The sequence below is a fragment of the Dryobates pubescens genome, chromosome 13, assembly GCF_014839835.1.
Source record: "Dryobates pubescens isolate bDryPub1 chromosome 13, bDryPub1.pri, whole genome shotgun sequence".
NCBI classification, from domain to species: domain Eukaryota; kingdom Metazoa; phylum Chordata; class Aves; order Piciformes; family Picidae; genus Dryobates; species Dryobates pubescens.
In genome coordinates this window covers 5,520,220-5,540,810 of record NC_071624.1, presented here as the reverse complement: position 1 = coordinate 5,540,810, position 20,591 = coordinate 5,520,220, and the positions used below count along the sequence as shown (strand labels likewise).

Below are 20,591 nucleotides of genomic sequence, written 5' to 3'. Positions count from 1 at the left end.
TTGCCTGAAACACCATCTTGCTGTTTGTTGTGGATGCATATTGTACATGTGCATCTGTAGATCCAGCCATAACATTACCTGTGGAATTTGTCATGAAATGTGGGCTGAGGTCGGCCCAGCAGCTAGAGAGATAAGGCAGATGAGTGAAACATCTTCATCTCTTTTAAATACATGCTGTGAGTCTATTCATCACATGTCTCTCAGAATAACTCCACACAGGAGAAAGAGACACCTCCAGGATTTTCGGCATCCATACATGAGGAGTCACAAAGAGCAATTGGACATGAAATTATTCATAAATCACAGATGAAGATGTTTGGAGGATTTTGTCATGAACCTGTATCTTTTGATGTCATTAACAGAAAGAACATGGAAGAATTAGATCTGCTACAAGAGCTCAGTACTACCTCATTCAACAATGTCAGACCATGTCACAGGCACCTATTCATTCACACATCTGAGGATCTGGTACAGAGCTGGAAGTCAAAGACATGCTTCCCAACTGCTTTGGATTGCTACAACACTGCTAATTTCACTATGTCCAGGGCAGTTAACACCAGTTGAATATACACCACAAGGAAGAGTATGGGTTTTAGTTTTATCTGTCAATACAGTTCTCTTTCACCATTTCCTCTGGCTGATATGCAGAAGGCTAAGCAGAACTGCTCAGGGAGGTGATGAGAGAAAATTCATGTGCGTGTAGACTATGAAACTGATAAACCAGCTCAATGGCTCTTGCATTACAAAAGCACTCTCCTTGTTACCTTCATAGGAAGTGCCCCATCACACAGGCTGTCTGAGGCTGCTGTGATAATTATTGTAAAGAGGTTTAAACTGAGGACAGGTAAGATCACTGGAACAGCAAGGACAGAAGGACTGCTGGGAAAGACAAAAGCAGGGAGAAGCACTTCCTAGGATCAAAAGCAGGGATTCTCTTTAACAGTCGCCTAATTTAGTGCATGTGAACGCGGATGACTGCGACTCCTATTCCATTTCCACCCTTAGGCTTCCTCTCCTCAGCAGCCTGACTATCCAGTTATACGGTTCCACTTACTGTCATATTCCAGGTCCTCCCTAAAAACTGGGTTGAATTCAGAATTGTTCAACCACTGTTCAGGCTCTGTGAGGGGTAAACATAGCATCAGCTTCAGCTTAAATACATCACCAAGAACTTTGTCATCTCTCAACCAACCAGAGGAGGAAAGGAGACAAGGCTTGTGTTTTCCTTTTCCTCTCCTGCTTTACATGGCTTTAGAAACAGGGACAGATGTGCATATTGGAAGTGCCTGGACATCCTAAACAGGACTGTCATGCTAGGCACGGTGCGAAGTGCCCTCCCCCCCCCCCGCTGCCCAGGAGGTTGGAAATGGCATCTCACAGGCAGTGTCCTTCAGAGGGATCCCAAAGCTGCAGCTAGCTTCCCAGAAGTATGGTTAATCCTACAGCCATTCACACACAACAACCAACAGAAGATGCCCTGGAGGAACGGTATCATTTCAGGTGCTACATGCTGTGAAAGCTAAGGAGGCTCTTTTTTATTTCAGGATTCAGGCATTCCCCTCCAAGGGCCCGTTTCTTGTCAATAACTGGTAGATCAAATGACCCACGCACAGAGAAAGGAGGAGGGAAATGGTATCGCTTCTTGCCTTTTATGGGGTAGTGTGACCAGTAGAGCCGAGGACAGCAGTGCAAGGGGAGGAGCGTTCCCCTTGCATTTGCTGACTGGCTCAGCACTCTGCTGCACAGCTTAAGTTTCAGAAAAGGAGGGGAGGCACTCTTAAAAGTACAAATACACCTCCCATAACTGTCTCTGTTTATACAAACCCTATTTTCCTAAAGCAGCTCTTTAAGAAAATCACTACTGCAATCTGTGATCTAATAAGTGCTTTTGATGGACTTCGATCTGCCCAGTAAATATTAGAGCTTTGTAGAGTATGACACTTCTTTTTTGCAAAGCAAATTTCATTTTCTTTTTCCCCCCTTATCTATACAAAGATAATGCTTTCTCACTTTCAACATAATTCTTTTTCTGTGAAAACCTTTTGCAGTCAGGCTTTCAATTCCTCTCTCTCATTCTTTGTCTCCAGCCTCTCCGTTTTTTAAACAGAAGTAACTGTAGAACTCCAAAGCCCTGCCAGTCAGTGACACAGCTGAAGCTGATACATCTCTGAGGAAGTTTTCAGCTTAAGCAAAGCTGCCAATTTTGTCAAGATGACATTCAGAGGGAAAGACTTATTCACCACCTTTAACCCTTCCTCTTCGCAAACTAACTGCAAACCAGCACAAGCTGAAAGCTCATTAGGTATTTTGGCAGAAGTTAGTGTGACATTTCCCAGTCTGTAATTAATGCCAGTCCCACAAATCCGTCTGCTCTTGGCAGACAAGGCTGGGTGCTCCCCATTTCTTTAATCAAGCCATTCATGTTTAGCCACCACAGAATGAATTTAAGAGCATAACCTTTGGCTCCCGGTTCAGAAAATCCTGGTCATTATATTGTTTCTATTTCCTGACACCATGTCTCTCAAGTCACAAAAGGCTTTCAAAGTTGGCTGCATAAACATTGACAATGGAAAAACTTCTGCAAATGCATGTTAGTTACAGCACCTTCCCTTGCTATATAATCCCCACCACTGCTTTGCACAAATATTTGTGTACATGCTGGATACAAGGCAAATCAAAGAGGTCATACTAAAAACACTCAATGAAAAGCAACAGTTTATTGTAGTAAAATGTTCCTTGACTTGCAACTTGAACCCTCAGCACATTCTTCATGTCTGTCCTGCTTTCCTCCTGCTTGTCCTGGCTGTTCTTCTGCAGCCCCCCTTCTTGCTCTGCTCTTTCCAGAAAGACAAAACTCTTCCCTGTGTCATTACAAACATCTCAGCAGGCAGTGTCTTTCTGCACCCAGTGAACACCTCCATTAGCCAGCCACCTCCTCTGACAGTCCAACATCTTTGTTGACCCAGACCCACGCTTTCCTGCAAATGAATCCTCTGCAGCACTGTGCTGTCACCAGAAGCCTGACCTCAGAGACAAGCAGTTCGACGAGAGTTATAAACAGCAGCATCTTTACTACTGCAAGAAATATACTTTCAGAAAGCAATTACACTGAGAAACCTGCTTGTAATTTAATGTGGGGCAGTGATGAAATACTTTTCATTAATCTGCTCCACAATGGCAGCAAAGAGAATCTGATAGGCAGAGCAGGGTCCCACAGAGGCTCTCATGACCTCAGCAGCTACCTTATCTCTCTGTAATGAAAGTCAAAGGCCTCAGACTTCACCTGCTGACTTCAATCTCCTCTTGCCCCTGTGTTCTTGTCTCCAGGAATAACACCTGCCCCTTGCAAAGCCAAATCCCCAGCCCTGAACAGGGGGCTGGGAAGGCAGCAAGGCTTCCAGCACTTCTCTCTCTATTTCCCACATGAAATATTTACCCCATGGGCTACATTAATGATGCAGATAGAATCACCACTGTGCTGGGTGTTTCATGCACAGTTCCAGGAGCTTTTACTGAATGGGACACAGCGTTGTGCACGCTGAACTAGAGCAAGAAAAGTGCCCAGGAGGTTATCAAGCTCAGTACTTGGGCTATTAAATGTAAATACCTGGCCCAAGTTGTTAACATGATCAAAGAGGTCAAGAGGTTGTTTTCCCTCAAGAACAGCTGCGGTATCTTTGATCATTCTCTCTTTCTGAATCAGGGGCAGGAGGAGCATGAGCAGTACAGCAGTAACAAGGACATGGGTTTGCTCAGCCTGGCCCTGCTCCAACCCTTTTCCTACCCTGTGGCCCAGTCAGGTGAAACCAGCCATGCGCTGATGTAGGCTGCACCTTCCCAGTGGGTGCAGCGACTGTTTGCCTCTGTGCTGGAGAGGATGCAGGGGGTAGCACCGTGCAGGAGAGGGGACAGAAGTATCCGCGTGTGGCGCGAGGCCGAGGCTGTACTTACAGCACGCAGAGCGCATACGCCGAAGCTATGGACTCACTGGCCCGCACAAGGAAGCTGCCATCCTTCCCTACTTTGGAGAGCAGGTCTTCAGCTCTAGAACGAGTGATATTGCCGTGGTACCAGCACTGATCCATCGCTGGAGCTGGAGGAAACCTGAATGCCAACAGGGGAGCTGCCAGAGCTGCCTGTGTCTCTGTGTGTAACGATCAGGCAGCTTCAGCTCACCAGCTTCCTGTTTCAATAGTGCAGAGAGGGAAAGGAAACTCAGCCGCGGACAACTTCCTCAACTCAAACAGCTCAGAGAGTGAGTGTGACATGTTCCTGCAGCCCCTGCTCTCCCTCTTCATGCTGCAGCTGAAGTGACTAGCCAGCCCTTGTTCCATGTCTTTCCCTCTCCCTTCACATACTAATACTCCATATCAAAAAGCCTCATCTGGGGATCTCTTCTGCTGCCCCACTGATTCAGTCCCCCAGGCTTTGGTGGTCTGCTGTCCAGAACCTTTCAGTTTCCATCTTTTCCTGTCTGTCTGTCCTACCCACCACAGGTTTCCATGGGGAATAAATAAATCTCAAACTGATTAGGAACACACCATGCATCAGAAGCCTTACCACTAACTGTCACATTCATGCTTTGTCTAGTCCTCACATGAAGCTAGGTGTGAGGAGAAGATTTCAAAGAACTAAAAAAAACCCTACCCCTGCATGTTTTCATGCACCAAAGCAGACTTAGAGACTGATTTATTCTGTGGATTTGCGACCAAATCTCCCTGTCAGCTGCTGTGAGATGGATTCTATGATCTTTCCTACTTTAAATCCCCAAAGGTGGGATGGAGCAAAGCCATGTCTGCTAACCTGCGTCAAAGAGGGGAGAACTGGAGCTTTCACTTCCTATTTTTTTTGTCTGCGCATCTGGCCCTTGTCTGTGCTGAGTGTCACACTTAGTGCTGCATCTCCAAGGGAGAGCAATAAGGGGCGCGTTTGCAGCAAACAATGACGTTGCTACAGGCACACAGCCTGCACGCGAACTTGATTGCTTATCCTGTACCTCCAGCCGCTCTGCCTGTGAAGGCACACCCACATTTCAGCTATACGTAAGAGTAACAGCTAAACTGGGATCTGCCTGGGACTCAGAGGCAGAGTTCCCAGCAAAGGCCCACCCATTGCTAGCCCTATGCAACCCTCACCTATCAGAGCCAGAAGTAGTGCTGGAATCACATGGATCATGTATGGAGAGCTGCCCCTGTACACAGCATGGACAGCAAGGCAGGAGAGAGAAGCCTGTCACTCAACTGCCACAGACCAGGATTTCTGGGTATGGAAAGGGAGAGTGAACCGGTGCAGCCCAGCACCCATCTTTGCCAGCCTTCCTGGTCCTTTCAGTTTTCTGGACATCTTGTCTGCAAGGTCCAATTTAATCCCTGCCAGTAAGATTAAACCGTGGGCACCAGCACTTTGAAATTATGTGGCCAGTATAGAACCCTGCTAAACAGGCAGAACTGCAGTGTGCAGGGTTTCCTGTCCATGCTGAGCAAGCACTGCCTACAGACCAAAATTAGCTCAGCTGGACGTGCCTTTCAGCTTCACCCACATCCACAGAGGGCTTTAGAAGCCAAACTCCTATGGATTCAGGTGCCTAAATGGAGTCAGATGCTGAATATCACGAAGTGGCTCTGCATGGATAGTGACTGTAAGCCCTTGAAAGCTACAGAATGGTTACAAATACTATTCTCCCCACTGAGAAGAGTATCTGCATGTGGCAAAAGAACTGTGCAGCTCCTTTGAGAGTCCTGCTAGCATCACCTGTACCAGCTTTGGGGGAATTTTTTATACCTACAGTACCACAGCAGGGAGCAGAACAGCTCAGTGTCAAACCATTGCTTGACCTCACAGTGCTATCCATGCAATGGACCTGTAAGTGGATGCAGAGGGGACACAGTTACTGCACAACATGAGTTTTTCTGGAATAGGACTGGGTTTGGAGAGCTTCTCCTGACATACTGCAAGTTAACACAAGGTAACAGAGAAGTATAAGCCTGGTTAGACATTTGAGGCTGATTAGCTGTATACTTAACACTTAACTCCTATTCATCAGCTTCAGGTTTAAGCAAAGTGCTGCTGCTATTTCCTTCAAAAGTGTGAATCCCTTGTCCAGCCACATGCAACTCCTTGACTTGGAGACATAAACAAGGGCATGGGATCCAAATACGTGTGATGATCGTGGCTATAAGATGTGCCAGCTGGTTTCTCTGAGTACAGCACAGTATGGCTCCATCTGGGCAAAATGCAAATCCCAGTCCCCTAACATAGCCAGCTCTCATGGTCAGCAACTGGGTTTGCCACAGATGTCCAGGTAATATTGTACCAGATGGCTGTGAAATCATCACTCTGTCCAGAACAGGTAGATAAATTCTGCCTGCAATATCATTCAAGAGCAGCACCCCAGGGTGTGCATTGCATCAGCACAAACACTGACCAGATGCAAAGTTCTCAAATACATGTTTTCACATAATAGGGAAGAAGAAAACAAAAAAGAAAAAAGAAGAAGAAAAAGACATCTGGTACTATGGCTGATGAGGGAGGTTAAGTCTATAGGACAGCAGTTAGCTTTGCTGAAGTCTAAATATAACATTCTCTCATTAGGCATCAGTAACAGGCTATTGAACACAAAAGTTCATTTATACTCTGTCCTGCAACTGAAGAGCATGAGTAATGCCCACAAAGTACTAGCCAGCTGTGCTACTCCAGCCCAGCATATTACTGACCTGCTGCTTGGGAAAAGCTTGGCAAATTACAGGTGTATTTGTGAAGGTCAGGAGATTTCTTCACTCCCTTAGTGCCTGCAGCTTCCAGGTGCCCTGAAACAAACCTAGAGAGTAAGAAAAAAATCACAGCTCCTTCTCCCACCCCCTCTGAAAGCCATCAACAATAAAAGGCGAGGTTGGGAACACTGAGCAAACAGAGTCACAGACCTGAGCAGTGACAAGACAAAGAATCCTATGGGACCTGCTGGTGTTCCCCAGCAGGGATGCAGACTGAGAGCACTCTGAAAACCTGGTATTTTTCTTCACCAACAGAGCAAACAAACATATTTTGCTTGGAGCTGTTCTACACATGCACACACAGAGAACACAGAAGGCAGCAAACAAGAACTGACTGATTCACAAAGCCAAATTTTTCCAGAGGCACGGAGGAAGCTTTCCTAGCTCCATCTGCCCTGATGTGTCTCCCTTAATACCCATTCATTTCTGGTCACTCCCACTGTCTACTCGTTGCATAAAGGCTTCTTTCAAATGACACCATAGCCTCAGAATAGTCTCTCTCTCACCAAAACTGGGGCTGTTCTCTTCAGAAACCTGCTGAAAATCTGTCTGTATAGGAAAGCCTTCCAGCTTGGACATTCTCATGCTGCTTGTGGCTGGGTTAGGTCCCTTTCCCCCAGCACCTGTGCTTTTGTAACTTGCTGGAAACATGGCAGTGCTATGTGTTTGACAAGCAGTATCATACCTCATCCAATATTGCTCTGCAAGACCAGCAGCCGTGCTTGCAGGACGCTGGGCTGTTAGTGATCAGAGCAGTCGCTGTGTGACTGATAGCTTAGCACTTGGATTAGAAAGCCTAGCAAGTATTTCCCCTCCTGACTATAAATTGGGAGCTCCCTCTTCAGACCTGTCCCGATCCTGCAGTTTAAATACAGGTAAAAAGCTGTTTCTGCCACTTGCCCCATCCTCAAATGTGGAGATGTCCTGATGGGTCCTACAGTCACTGCCCAGGGAGAGGGAACAGCTGGAGCACATGATGTTTTCGTACACAGGAGAAACTTCAGTTTCTCAATGCACTGTAGGCAAAAGGGCAACTAAGCAAGAACATACAGCACACTAAGTAAAGAGAAGCTGAGTTAGCCAGAAGTGCCAGAGTGGCCTAGGAACTCAGCAAGACAACATCAAATCCACTGCAGAAGTGGGCAAGGAATACCTCAAGAGCAAAGCATGCCTTGACCTTGCTGAAATGAGAAGACAGCAAAACTGAAAGGTAGAGTTGCCAGCAAGTCCTTACACAGACTACAAGAAGCAACACACCTAACCAGAGCCAGATCATCTTCTGAAGAAGGTAACTGCATATGTAAGGCAGAAAGCCCAGTGTTCTCTCTAACACTTTCTCCACAGCTTACTAAATACAGCTCAGCATAAAATCACTGCCTGCTGTTCTCATGAAGTGCCCATGCTGCCAGTCTGCATGCCCCTCAAAGTTTAGCAAGGCCTCAGGATGAGATGCACTGTACCAAGAATGTGCTTGTTTTGAGCATGTGATGTTGAAGATGGCAGCCAAAGGGACAGTCAAGAAAGGAGAGCAGGTGACAGAAAACAAAACCAAACACATATTCAGTTTTAGCACATTTAATGGACCTGATAATCTACAGATGCCACAAGCCGATGCCAAACTAAGGGTCCAGGAGGACTACAAAACCAAACAAACAAATCAAAACAAAACACCAACACGTGAAAGATGATAAATGACAGTGAGAAGGATCAGCAAAGGTGGTTTTCCGAGAGATGCTGATGGAAAGGCTCAGCTCAGAACTCTGATGGAAAGGCTTGCTTCAAAGTGAACATAGCAAAAATCATCTCTTCACATTGTCGGTGGGTGCCGTATTCAAAGAGGCAGGAGAACAAGGGCGAGCCATCTGGCCCAACCCCCATGTACTGCAGATCAGAATAAGCACACAGGCCCTTGAAAAGGATGCTTGGTTTTGTCCAGTGTCCTGGATTTAAAGGGCTTTTGTTGAGGTAAATTCCTAAATCTCTTCGATGTTTTGGGTCTGTAGGATGAGTGTAGAGCAACCAACTGTCTTGGCATCTGGCACCAGGGGGAGGTGGGAAGGCAGTAACGCTGCCATGACATCCAGAGGGAGGTTCTACTAGCATTTCAACTCGCTGGCCTCCCTCAAAGTCCACTCCATGGTTGTAGCTGACAGCTTGTATTCTGGCTCCCCTGCTGCTTCTTGCATTGCAGTAGAGGACCTTCCTGCCACAGGTGTGCACCTCTGCTACCTGGCACTCCACTGCACTCTCCTCCCCCACAAAGTTCCCCATCTCCCACGTTGTACCATGGTCAGAGCTGATGAAGCAGAAGGCATGAGGGGTGGGGTGTTTCTTAGGGTCCAAGATGCGATAGGCATAAGCAGGAATCACAAGGGTCCGGGCCTCATTGCGCAGCTGTAATCCATGACCCGGGCCCACTGCAAAAGTGGCCCAGTTCTTGTACTCAGTGCTGATGGTATCATCAGTGATATCCTGGGCAGTGCTCCAGGTGTGTCCTTGGTCCATGCTAGTGACATAGCAGAGACGTACCAAGTTGATCTTTGTCCTGAGCTGATGCTGCTCAGAGATCTTGCCTGGGACAGCTATGAAGAACAGCATCAGTTTCCCTGAGACCTCATCATAAACAGGGCAGGGGTTCATAGATCGATGGTCCTTCAGCTGAGCACTGACAATGGTCTCCATGCTTTTCCACTGCCAGGGACCATGTGAAGGGAGACAAGAATGAAACACACCATTACAAACAGATCTACATGACAGTATAAGGATGCTTAGATAAATGTTACTGAAGAGCACAAGAAGAACAGAAGCAAGTTAGTGGATAGTGAAAGAAATGGGAAGAGGGTGTACTGTCATGGCTAAACAGACGGGAGCATTATTTGGAAGGCACAATGCAGATGCACTTCAAAGGGGTGGGTAATTCCATCTTTAGTTACTACTCACTGAGGAGCTGGTAGCTCTGGATCTCAAAGCAGCCAGTGTCTCATGGCACTTGAAAAAACTATAGCAGCTGAATTGTCATATATTTGTGAGAATGTCTGTCTTTAGGGCACACAGATATGCTCAGTGGTCAAAGCATGCTGGTACAGACACTGCTGTGTCAGTACTTCTTCAGAAGTCAGCTAGATAACCGAGCCCTTTTCAAGTATCCTGGATGCTGCCGAATTCCTTTCCATTCAGACCCTTATTCCTCCACTTTGGTCCCCGTGTGAATGGGTGCCCTGCTAAAGCTGATTGCATGGTTTTATACTATCTGGTGTGGAAATTTGGACCCTGAGTAGTCCAACACAGAAAACAGGTCACAGCAAGTAAAACTACCCTCCAAGGCCCTTTTTTAAATGAATAGAACACAACACGGTCACATTTCCAGCACTAACACTGCAATTAGAAATTATTCCTACATAGTGCTATTGGCTTGGTAAAGGAAGCAGTATTTTCTAGTAAGATTATACTAATTACCTTTTCTGCCCTGACTTGCTGATTATCCTTTTTGATCATGTCTTATCTTTTTCTATTCAAGCAGTATTAACTTTTCTTGGGGGGGGGGGGGATATTTAATATTTCCATTTTAAGAAACTCCAGCATGTGAACACAGATTTCTAAGCTCATGACCAACTGAGCCTTACTTAACTGAATTACAGAGGGTTAGACAAGATGTTACCTGAATGGTATGACACCGCAGGTACACTCAGAGGCTGCTTCTGCTAGAAAGACTCCAGCTCTTTAGAGTCTATAATCTAAGACAACCAGTCACCAATGAAGGATTGGAATAGAAAAATATCATGTCTTTTTTTTTTTCCCCTTCCAAGACATTAATGCATTTGCAAATGAAAAAGAATATTAAAAAAAATTATACATAGAGTATCCACCACCCCCAGTCACCCAGCAAGAGAACTGTTAATAATAACTGGTAGATTAATAAGGTAGCAAATTCACTGGCACAGTCAAACCAGACAACACTCTTTTGTGTGGGGAGACTAGCTGTTCTCAAGTGGGTTTTTTTTTTTTTAAACTGAAGTTAGTCCTAAGAAAATGAATTAAAAAAATAATCCCTGATTGCTCATTCACTCCTCCCCATCCCCATGGCACTCCCCATTTCTGCCTATCTTCCACATCTTTGCTGTTGCAACAGGACTTTGGTCACAGAATGGCAGAATGATAGGAGTTGTCCTGTGTCTCTTATCTGCTTTGCCAGCTCTGGGATGATGGGTCAAAGCCATCCCCAGAAAATCTGCTGAACCTCCTGCTTCAGTCCCCCCTAACAGCTGCCTGGTCATGAGGTTGAATCCCAGGAGTTATAATGATGTTCAATTTTTTTGTAAGAGACTTGCCTCCCGTGTCTGAGGAGAAGGAGAAGCTGCTCTTTCCCTGCAGTGAGAGAGCAAACATACTCAGCTCATGTGGGGACAGGGGAGCAGGCCAGTCTCCCCCTTTTCTCCCCACACCAATACCTGAACATGGTGTGTTGTTGGGTCATACGTGCCTCTGCGCATCGCTATGAGCTTGGCATGTTCGTCCACCACATCCTCTCGTTCCTCAGCAAAAGCCAAGATGATGCTGAAACGTGGCAGGTAGAGCAGGGCCGGAATTCGATAGCTCCAGGTACCATTCCGGAACAACGTCTCTTGCTTCAAGACAGGAAAGGAAGCCATGTAGCTAGAGGGAAGACAGAATATGTTGGATTTTAGCCCTGCAAAATGTGACAGAGCTCATTGTGCTCAGAAGAACCTGTCCTGCACTGAAACATAATTTCTGCAACTTTCAGCTTTGTCTTTTTCTTGTGCTTAGAGGGCACAGTCTCAGGCTGCGTCAGGGGAGGTTTAGGAGGTTTAGGTTAGGAGGAAGTTTTACACAGAGAGAGTGATTGTCCACTGGAATGGGCTGCCTGAGGAGGTGGTGGGGTCGCTGTTGCTGGGGGTGTTCAGGGCGAGGCTTGACAGGATGCTTGGTTGCATGGTTTAGTTGATTGGGTAGTGTTGGATGATAGGTTGGACACAATGATCTCGAAGGTCTCTTCCAACCTGGTTTATTCTATTCTATTCTATTCTATTCTATTCTATTCTATTCTATTCTATTCTATTCTATTCTATTCTATTTTTCCAAGAAGAACCCACATGTGCACACTAGCTGGCAATACAGGCCAGGCTCATGCTAGGGGCCAGCCTGGTTGATCTTACTGGAGTGATGTGAGGTAAGTTTACTAAATATGCTTAATGAAAAAGCTGGCTTTTTTTTTTTTCCTTTTTTTTTTCTTCTTAATTAAGTTCACAGGCTGAGAGTTTTGTGGCTTTGCTTTGTAATTCAGAAGATTGTTTATAACCAAACATTATAGTATTTCCCCTCAGAAAGTCATTACCCTCTTTGTTGATATTGTTTCCAAAACTCAGCACAGAACTTCTGCTTTGCCCGATATGAGCTTAAAATCCCATATCAATGACACACTAAGGCAATTCCTGATCCCAGCTGTGCCCTTGTTTGAGGAGGGTAAGCACTGAGCATAAATGAAAAAAAAAAAGAAAGTGAACATCTCTCCCTCTGTAGAATTAAAGAACAGTCTGAATGCTGTTCCACTGACCGGGCAAAAATCTTGTCTTCTCAACAGTGACCTAAAAGCAACATTAGGAAAGCAAACATCATTGAGTATTTAAGGATGCTTCTTCTCTGACTGTGCTATGCACCCCACATAGTCTCTCTTCCTTGTCTCAGACCCACTCAGACCTCTGTCCTTTTGCATCAGCCTTCTCCTGTGACCTCATTGACTCAAGTAAAAAACCCACTGGTTCAGGGGAATTATGTCTGACCTGGGGGTGGGTGAAGAAAGGAAAAATGATCAAAGGATCTCAGATATTATGCACCAGAAACTGAAGGTCTGAATATCCTCTGCTCAGCAGAGAGGGCTGTGGAGAATTTCATTTTTCTTAATCAAAATAAAAAAATTAAAAAGGCCTTAACATCTCTGACACATTGAGGAGGTAGGATGGCATAGAGAAGATGACAATACACTATGAGTAAGAAATTCAAATGCCTCCTACCTCAGCTGAGGCAAGATCTGCTCTTCATTAAGGATTCTCCCATTTACCTAAATCTTGGAAAGCACTAGAGTGGCTATTAGCCACATATGAGATCTCAATGTTTTTGAAGGCTGTCTTGATAATTCAGAACCAGACAGAGGCAAACTGAAGACTGGGTATGCAACTGCAGAACGCATGTACCTACCTGAAGTAGAGTTTCCATTCTTCCAAAGGATTACAGAACTGTTTCAGATGGAAAATACCTCTAAGATCAATTCCAACCATCAACCCAGCACCACTATGGCCATTGAACCATGTCCCAAAATGCTATGTCTGCATGTCTTTTGAACACCTCCAGGGGTGGTGACTGGGCAGCCTGTTCCAATTCCTGACTACTCTTTCAGGGAAGAAATTTTTCTACCTTGTAATCTATACCTTCCCTGGCACTACATGAGGCCATTTCCATATTACAAGAGAAATGATTTTAGCCTGCAGAGCCAACACAGACGGGGTTAACAATTCCTTTTATCTTGTTACAGTGCTGATTACCAAGTGAGCATAGCACAGGTAAGTTGATTCTCCTCAGCCAGGGCCATCACATGGTGCTTTATCCAAATCTACGGCGAGGCAGCAAGTATTCAAACATTCCTTGCTTTTACCTTGCAGATGCTATAAATATCAAAGAGATTTTTGAACCCACACCACAGCACAAAAGGGTCTGAACTGTGCTGTTTGAGCTAAAGCCAGCTGTACAGACCCCGGCAAACTACAACCCCATTGCCATTTGAATGCAAAGCCACTGGAGACAGAAGTCTGTCTCCAAAGGGCAGCTGCTCACTCCTCACTGTCACTAATGATATGGCAGCTTGAGAAACAGCAGCAGCACTACTACCATACAGAAATGTTACCAGAATTTGATCACAGCTATCTATACAACAAAATGAAGAAAATAAGAAGACCTTCCCAGAACAAATAACTGTGCTGATCACTACTTACCAGCATGGATCTGGCTATTTATATAGACCACAGCCGTGGCTGTGTTCTCATGGCTTCTGAAGCAGAAGCTCACTGGAGTGCTTTCAGACTATTTAAAGGGAGATTATTTAAAGAGAGATTAGTCAGCCTGTCTAATGCAGCACAGGTTCCCTAGCATTCCTGCTCATGATGCCATTCTGATTTTGTGATTCTGCTTCAAGGCAGGGCAACAAGGAGGGGAAAAAAAAATATGGAGGGTGCAGAAAAGGAGTGCAAGCTCTGGGCCACCCCACACAGCCCCTAGTGCACAGCCAAGAGACCAGTGCCATAGGAAGCTGTGTTGCAACCTACCATACCCAATTCTCTCCTGTAAGAACCTATCATCTCCAGACATTTCTACCCATGCTCTTAGCCTCTCCATCAGATGCTCAGTGTAGGTGTCACAACACTCTTCTTTTCCTCTCATTGCCGCATGGGGATTGAGGGAAGGTGGTGTGGTAAAAGGCTGGGAACAGCTGCCATAGAAACAAGCCTGAGGTTCCTGGACACAGCACATGCAACTATAATTAGGGCAAATACTTGAACCTACTGACTCTTCCAACTCTTCAGAGACTAAACAGGGATACATGTGAGTGTGTGTGCGTACATACACACACACACTTGTATATATACTCCCTACACATGGTGTGGGTATTATGTCTGCATGCGTATATATACACATGTACACACCATGTATCCATCTGCAAGGAAACACTCATCCTTTTTCAAACAAACTTAAAATCAGTATTCTTCAGCTTCTTCCATCTTCTCCCTTGTGGATCCTCATACAGAGACTGAGTTGCAACAGTTCGACTTTCACAGACTCAAAATGCAGAATCTTTAAACAATCCTCTATATTTAAAAATAAAAGGGAGAAAAAGCTCTGTCTTTAGTTGCTTCTCCAGCCAATGGAAAGGAATCGATTTGCCTCTTGGACTCTACTCATTTTTGCATTTCAAAACCACTAGCTGCAGTGTCCTGAGTAAGACAGAAGTAGCAAATAATTGACAAGACAGCAAATCATTAATAGAGCAACCACACAAAGAGCGTTCAAAAGCTCATCCTCTAGCACTGCAGGAATGCAAACTGTACGTGCCAGTCCCTCTGAGGTTAAATTGCCAAAGGATGTGTGTGTCCCTGGTGCTGCTTACTGAAATAGCACTGGCTGGCCTGCAAGGAAGAAGAAGGTAGGAGGGGTGCAGTGTGGTGGACCTTGGTGAGACAAAGTTTGTAGACTACAGCAGTATCTTTTGAAAGATCAAGAGCTGTAATGGGAAAAAGACAAACTTCTGGGAACACAAAGGCCTGAAACACAAGCAGGAGACTGGAGAGCTGTACACAAAGTGACAACAGATGCTCAGACCTGTATCAGCTTAATCACCTTGGAAAGAAAATTGACCTGCAGTCTTGTGAGGCAAGGGAGAAGGGGAAGCAGAAAAAGAGGAAAAGAGTTTACCTCTTTCCAGATGACAGATGCTAGTGAGGAGAAGGGAAATTTCTTGTGCAGCCATTAAACCAGTATTCCCTTCGGGGTTCCAGTATTTACTGGAATCTTGATTTTATTTCCCAGGCTTATCCTGGCAAAGTGCCCTGTTCAAGGAGACCGATGCTTACCTGCAATTCTTCTCAAGGGCACGAGGGAAGCTGTTGCACTGAGATCCAGTACCTTGCCTCCAGACAGAACTGGGCAGACAGGAAGAAAGACTGGCACAGTAGAAACATGTAAGAGAAGGGACAGCTAAGCTGGAGGAAACCATTACTCATAGCTCACAAATTCTACAGCTGTAATGATTTCCAAACCAGAGACTGTTTCCAGCACAACAGAAAAGTCAAAAGAAATAACAATTGTCAAGAAATGAACCTATAATGGATCTGATGATTGGAAGGAGTCCAAGTTGTGGCAAGGGGTAGGTGCTGGTAGGGACCAGGAGAGGATACTTGTCTCTTCCACTTCTGTCCTTCAAGGCAGCTCATATGGACTTGTCTTTAGAGGAGGCTGAGCTCTTTCATGTTTATTTGCTTTAACCCTCTCCAAGAAAAGTGACTAAAAAGGATAATATTTCCAGTGGCCTCAGCTTCTGTAATAACCTTAACGTGTTCAGACTCAGGCTGAAACGACAGTATGCATTTAAAAGCAAACCAGCAGAAAATGAGGTAATATGCTGAACTCTATCCCTTGGTCCCCATCACAGTGCTCGGCTGAGGCAGCTTGCTCTTGAAGGAATTCTGACCAATCACAGGCAAATTCAGGGAGGCTTTGGGGGTGGAAAGCACAAACAAAAATCCCCAGGTCAGTCACCCGCATGCAAAACCCAAGTAAAATTCTGTTTTTCAAGGCAAGCATGAATACCTGGGTCTGGTCGTTTTCTCCTCAACATCAGACCTGGACTTACATTGTTTTCTAAACTAACAAAAATCAACTAAGCACTATGCTCAAGTACATTTCTTTCTTTCTTTCTCCCCCCTCTTCACTCACTTAAAGAAGACATTTCCACTGCAATATTACAAAGAGGGGGCCCCGGTTTTTATAGGGCTAAGAAATAGGAGACCCAGTTTGCTTCTGCAATACTTGCTACGCAGCATATTCCTGTGTGCAAGCTTTCACTCCTAGCTAAACAGCGAGATAGCGCCTACTTCTGCCAAAACCCAGTATCAGAATGCTACTTGTCCACCCTTCTTCTGCCCCTAGACCAGATCCTGCACTAAATCTATGCTATGAGATTTCTTAACAAGCCACACAGCATGCTTTTATTTAGCCCAATAACTCGCCCTCAATGGAAAGACAGAGAGGATAGTTACCAGCAAGACCTACCAAACAATAAACTTTAAACAAAGTAAAACATTCAATTCAGAATCGAAAAGGCATAGAAGTGGAATTATTTCAACCCAGCAGCCAGTTGGATATGTTTTTTTAAACCACATTAGAAACAGAAAGTTTTTCTTGTGGTGAACGCTTCACGCCACACTCACAAGGGGATTTTCATCCTTCCCAGTACATGTTTTCCTAAACAATCAATCAGGTTCTGCTTTTAAAATGTGGCTCAGCCTGGTTCTAGCTCCTGTGCCTTAAAGTGCAGCTTTTAGCACTAGAGAGGAATGACATGACATGTTGGCATAAATTACACAAAACATTGTAGAATTAGAGAATAGTTAGGCTCGGCTCTCTTAAAGGTCTTTTCCAACCAAAACAACTCTACCATTCTATGAAACAGCAGTATTTTTCTTAGCATATGTTTGGTGGAAGAATATACAAACTGCACTCCTACTTTAACCTACAAAATGTGGTGTTTCCATTTTTAGTTCACTGTTATGAAAAAGTTTGGCTTTTCTTTAAAAAAACAACAACCATAAAAAAAAAAGAGAGACAAATAAATACCTCTTTCACTCTGTGTCTCCTGGAAGTCACGTCAAAGGGTGGGAAAAAGTAAAACCACCAAAATAAAAGACACTCCTGTTGTTAGATTAGATAAAAGGGAGGCTCTCCACGCTCTTACCAACTAGTCTCCAGCCCACGAAATTATTTATATTGGCAGCAATGACAGGTGCCGTGAATCCACAGGAAAAGCCAGCAGCTAGCATGTATACACATGCTGACATTTAAATAGCAAAGCTGTTTTGCATACAAGGGGAGGTTCCATGTGAGCTGGACAAGCACTAGAGAAAGACTTTCCAATTATCATAGTAATTAAACAGCATATTTCTACCTGCAGGAAGTGACAGCGCTGTGGAGCGGCTATTGTTTCTAATGGTGATGCAGTTCAGTATGCTGTCTTCTTTCTTGGTCCACTTGTCCCATTGTGCTAAGGAGGAGAAAGTTCCTCTGGTCCCAGAATACAGACTCCCAGTGCTTCCTCTCAGAATGCTCCTGAGCTCTGAGCAAGTCTGACAAAAGAACCCAAAAATTGGTTATAACCAGCAGGTGACAGGGCTGTGATAATCTGACATAGTCCTCTGCTGGCTCCATGCACCTCTGATCCATTAGCATGGCCTTTCTGGATGAAGAACTGGATTAATGCAGGAGTCACCAGGCAGTGGCACAGGAATTACGTGCTGCTGTATGCAGATACAGCTCCTGGCAACCTCTGTGAAGGTCTTAGTGGGGCCTGATCATCCCAGAAGCTGCAGTCAATGAGCTAATGGGGAGAGTCAGGCAGAGGGACAGAGGGGGAAGTATGAACCTAGAGTTACATCTGAAGAAGAAGAGCATGACATTTCCCATTCCCCTAGCCATGCCCTAAGACATTGGAAGCAGCACCAGCAGCTACTGGGAGGACTCAAGCAACTTATTTCAAGACAACCTTATGCTGCTGCTTCTGTCAGGGATGACCACTCCTGTCTCATTCCTTGCTGTTTCTCTTGCTTTCTTCTCTTTTCTCTGGTGTTTCCATTGTTATTATTGCTTCTTGTCTTTGAAGTGATCTGAAAAAATGAAAATAACAATCTTGCAAACAGACCTTGCTAGTAATGAAAAAGGAGGACGAAAAGTGTCCTCAGTTGACAGCAGTTGTGGTTGATCTCTGCAAGCCAAGCAGGGAGTTGCAAAGGTGTAGATTTACAACCAATCAACCAACCAACTAAATTATGTAAGGCTTCTGTATTAATATCTTTCCTCTCTCTTAAACGATCCTTCTTGTGCCATCACTGATGCTCATCTTGCCTTGGCAAGCCATCAGAGGATGTCAGTCTGGCAGAAAACTAATCCAGGGAAGAGGAGGAAAAAAATAAAAAGGTTTTCTGTTAGGTCATTAAGAGTCAGACAAGCAGCAGGATCAGGAGCAGCAGACTCACTTCTCTGACTGGCAGCTAGCCACTAGATCATAATAGCTATATGGCAAAACCACACCCCATGTTTATGAACCTTGCCTAACCAGGCAAGTAAGGGATTGCCCTAACTGAGACACACAAGAGAAGCCTGAGGGCATTTGTGTCTCACTCTTACCTGGAATCAAGCATAAGTCAGTGTGAGGAAAAGTCCCACCAGAGACAACGGCATTTGTAAGCACCAGATAATAAACTTATTAGTGACTCTGGGAGAAAATCCAGAGTCAAGTATAACAGAACCAATTAAGGAAGTAAGACACTGAAAGGGCTGCTAAGGCACAGTCTTGCCAGAAAGTCAGACAGGAATGATTGTTCTGTGGATTTCTTCACCTTCTTTCTACACCCTGGCTAACAGCAGTGTTACTCAGGTGGTGCTCTGAGTCACACACTTGGCTTCTGCAGCCAGACAACCCCTAAATGCCTGTTTGTTTAATAGAAATCACCTTGCCCTGCTTCAGCTTAAGATTGGTTGCCCATTTCTTCTTAGAGAGGTCCCAGTGTAGCTTGCTATGGTGGCAGTGGTTCCCTGTTCTGTGTTGGTGGGAGGCACATGGCAGAGTGGTTATGCCTCTATGACCTCCCATCTCCCCTTACCATCTGTGCTTCCCTAAGCAAGGTCCCACCTTCCTCTGAAACCAGCTGGGGTGCCCTGCCTTTGGCCCAGTCCCCAGAGCAGGTATCAGACACCAAAGGGCAAGGGATAACAGCCTAGAACGGCTGAAAACTACTCCCCAAATGAAGAATGCACTGCTCAGTCCTGTTCTGAGGGTAACCTGAGTGAACCCCAGTGCCTGTGGCACCTCATAGTCAACATGTGGGCACCTTGCCAGCACCCAGGCCTCCAGCACCGCTCTTCAGACATCAGGTCAGACTGCAGTCCTCTATCAGGAAAAAAAAGCCTCCTTCCCAGTATAAGGACAAAGTGCTTTTTCCAAACAGCACATTGCATGCTGCAACTATTTTACAGAACCATTCCTAGCTACCTATCAAAAATGGATGTCTCAGTACAGATGTACTAGGTTAGATCCTCCTTCTTTCCTTTTAGTGTAAATCAAAATCAGTGTCACTGGTGTAGTTTAAAATGGCTATAGGTGTGAGGAGAATCAAGCTCTACACGTCTATTGTTCCATGCTTACTTCATTGCCCTTATAGCTGATTGTTGTAATGAAAACGTTTTTAAAAAGGTTAAAAAATGCAAATGGAGTGTGTGGGTGCATTAATAAGAGGATATAAAAATAATGCAGAAGAGAATATAATGACAGAATAATGAACAATGGAGCATTTGCATTTGGACAACCGTGTTCAATTTTGGATGCCACCTCTTAGGAAAGACAGAGCAATAGCTGCAAATGAAGGCTAAGAAAAAGAATTCAGAAGCTAATGGGGAAAGAAATCAGCAGGAGAACAAGAGAGGTTTAATGAGTGATACCTGGTCCATTAAAAATTACCAATGTATATTTTCCTTGCAAAATGTTCAAATCTGAATCCATTGATCCCTCACACTACGAGCAAGCCAAGCCCAGCTCAGGTAATTCAGTATTTTTGCTGTATTATACTCTGGTGCAGCTGTCATCAGGCAGCTATAGTTAAAACCAAGAGGTCTTGGTAACAAGTTTACCAAAGTGCCTCTGTGGCTAAGAATGCCAACAATACTCTGGGATGCATTAAGGGGAGTATAGCCAGCAGGTCAAGGGAGGTTCTCCTGCTCTCTCCTCTGCCCTGATGAGGCTGCACCTGGAGTTATTGTGTCCAGTATGGGCTCCCCAGTTCAACAGGGACAGAGAGCTACTGGAGAGAGTCTACCACCACAATGATGGTGAAGGGACTGGAGCATCTCTCTTATGAGGAGAGGATGAGAGTCCTGGGGCTGTTTAGTCTGGAGAAGAGCAGACTGAGATGGGATCCTATCAATGCTGATCAATAGCTAAAGGATGGAGGTCATGAGGATCGGGCTGGGCCCTTTTCAGGTGGCCAGTGA

The 20,591-nt window shown here is 45.0% G+C and overlaps 2 protein-coding genes across 8 annotated transcripts in view; both read right to left on the bottom strand.

The window, feature by feature from the left end:
- Positions 1 to 4,305, bottom strand: part of INPP5D (inositol polyphosphate-5-phosphatase D) — a 59,126-nt gene extending 54,821 nt beyond the window's left edge. For all 5 annotated transcript variants that reach the window (XM_009900994.2, XM_054166287.1, XM_054166288.1 and 2 more), the window contains exon 1: positions 3,952 to 4,305. In XM_009900994.2, coding sequence (XP_009899296.2) covers positions 3,952 to 4,085 — 134 coding nt within the window. In that variant the 5' untranslated portion in view covers positions 4,086 to 4,305. The remainder of the gene's footprint in view (positions 1 to 3,951) is intronic.
- Positions 4,306 to 8,454: 4,149 nt separating this feature from the next.
- On the bottom strand, positions 8,455 to 17,516 carry NEU2 (neuraminidase 2). Of its 3 annotated transcripts, none has more exons than XM_054166291.1 (3): positions 17,497 to 17,516; positions 11,219 to 11,423; positions 8,455 to 9,461 (listed from the first exon to the last, which is right to left on the bottom strand). In XM_054166291.1, the coding sequence occupies exons 2-3, from the start codon at positions 11,417 to 11,419 to the stop codon at positions 8,523 to 8,525; spliced, it is 1,140 nt and encodes a 379-aa protein (XP_054022266.1). In that variant the 5' UTR covers positions 11,420 to 11,423; positions 17,497 to 17,516; the 3' UTR covers positions 8,455 to 8,522. The 3 variants fall into 3 exon arrangements, with proteins under 3 accessions (XP_054022266.1, XP_009899282.1, XP_054022267.1); XM_009900980.2 differs by lacking the exon at positions 17,497 to 17,516 and adding an exon at positions 13,775 to 13,825; XM_054166292.1 differs by lacking the exon at positions 17,497 to 17,516 and having other exon boundaries at positions 11,251 to 11,350.
- Between the last annotated feature and the right edge of the window lie 3,075 nt (positions 17,517 to 20,591).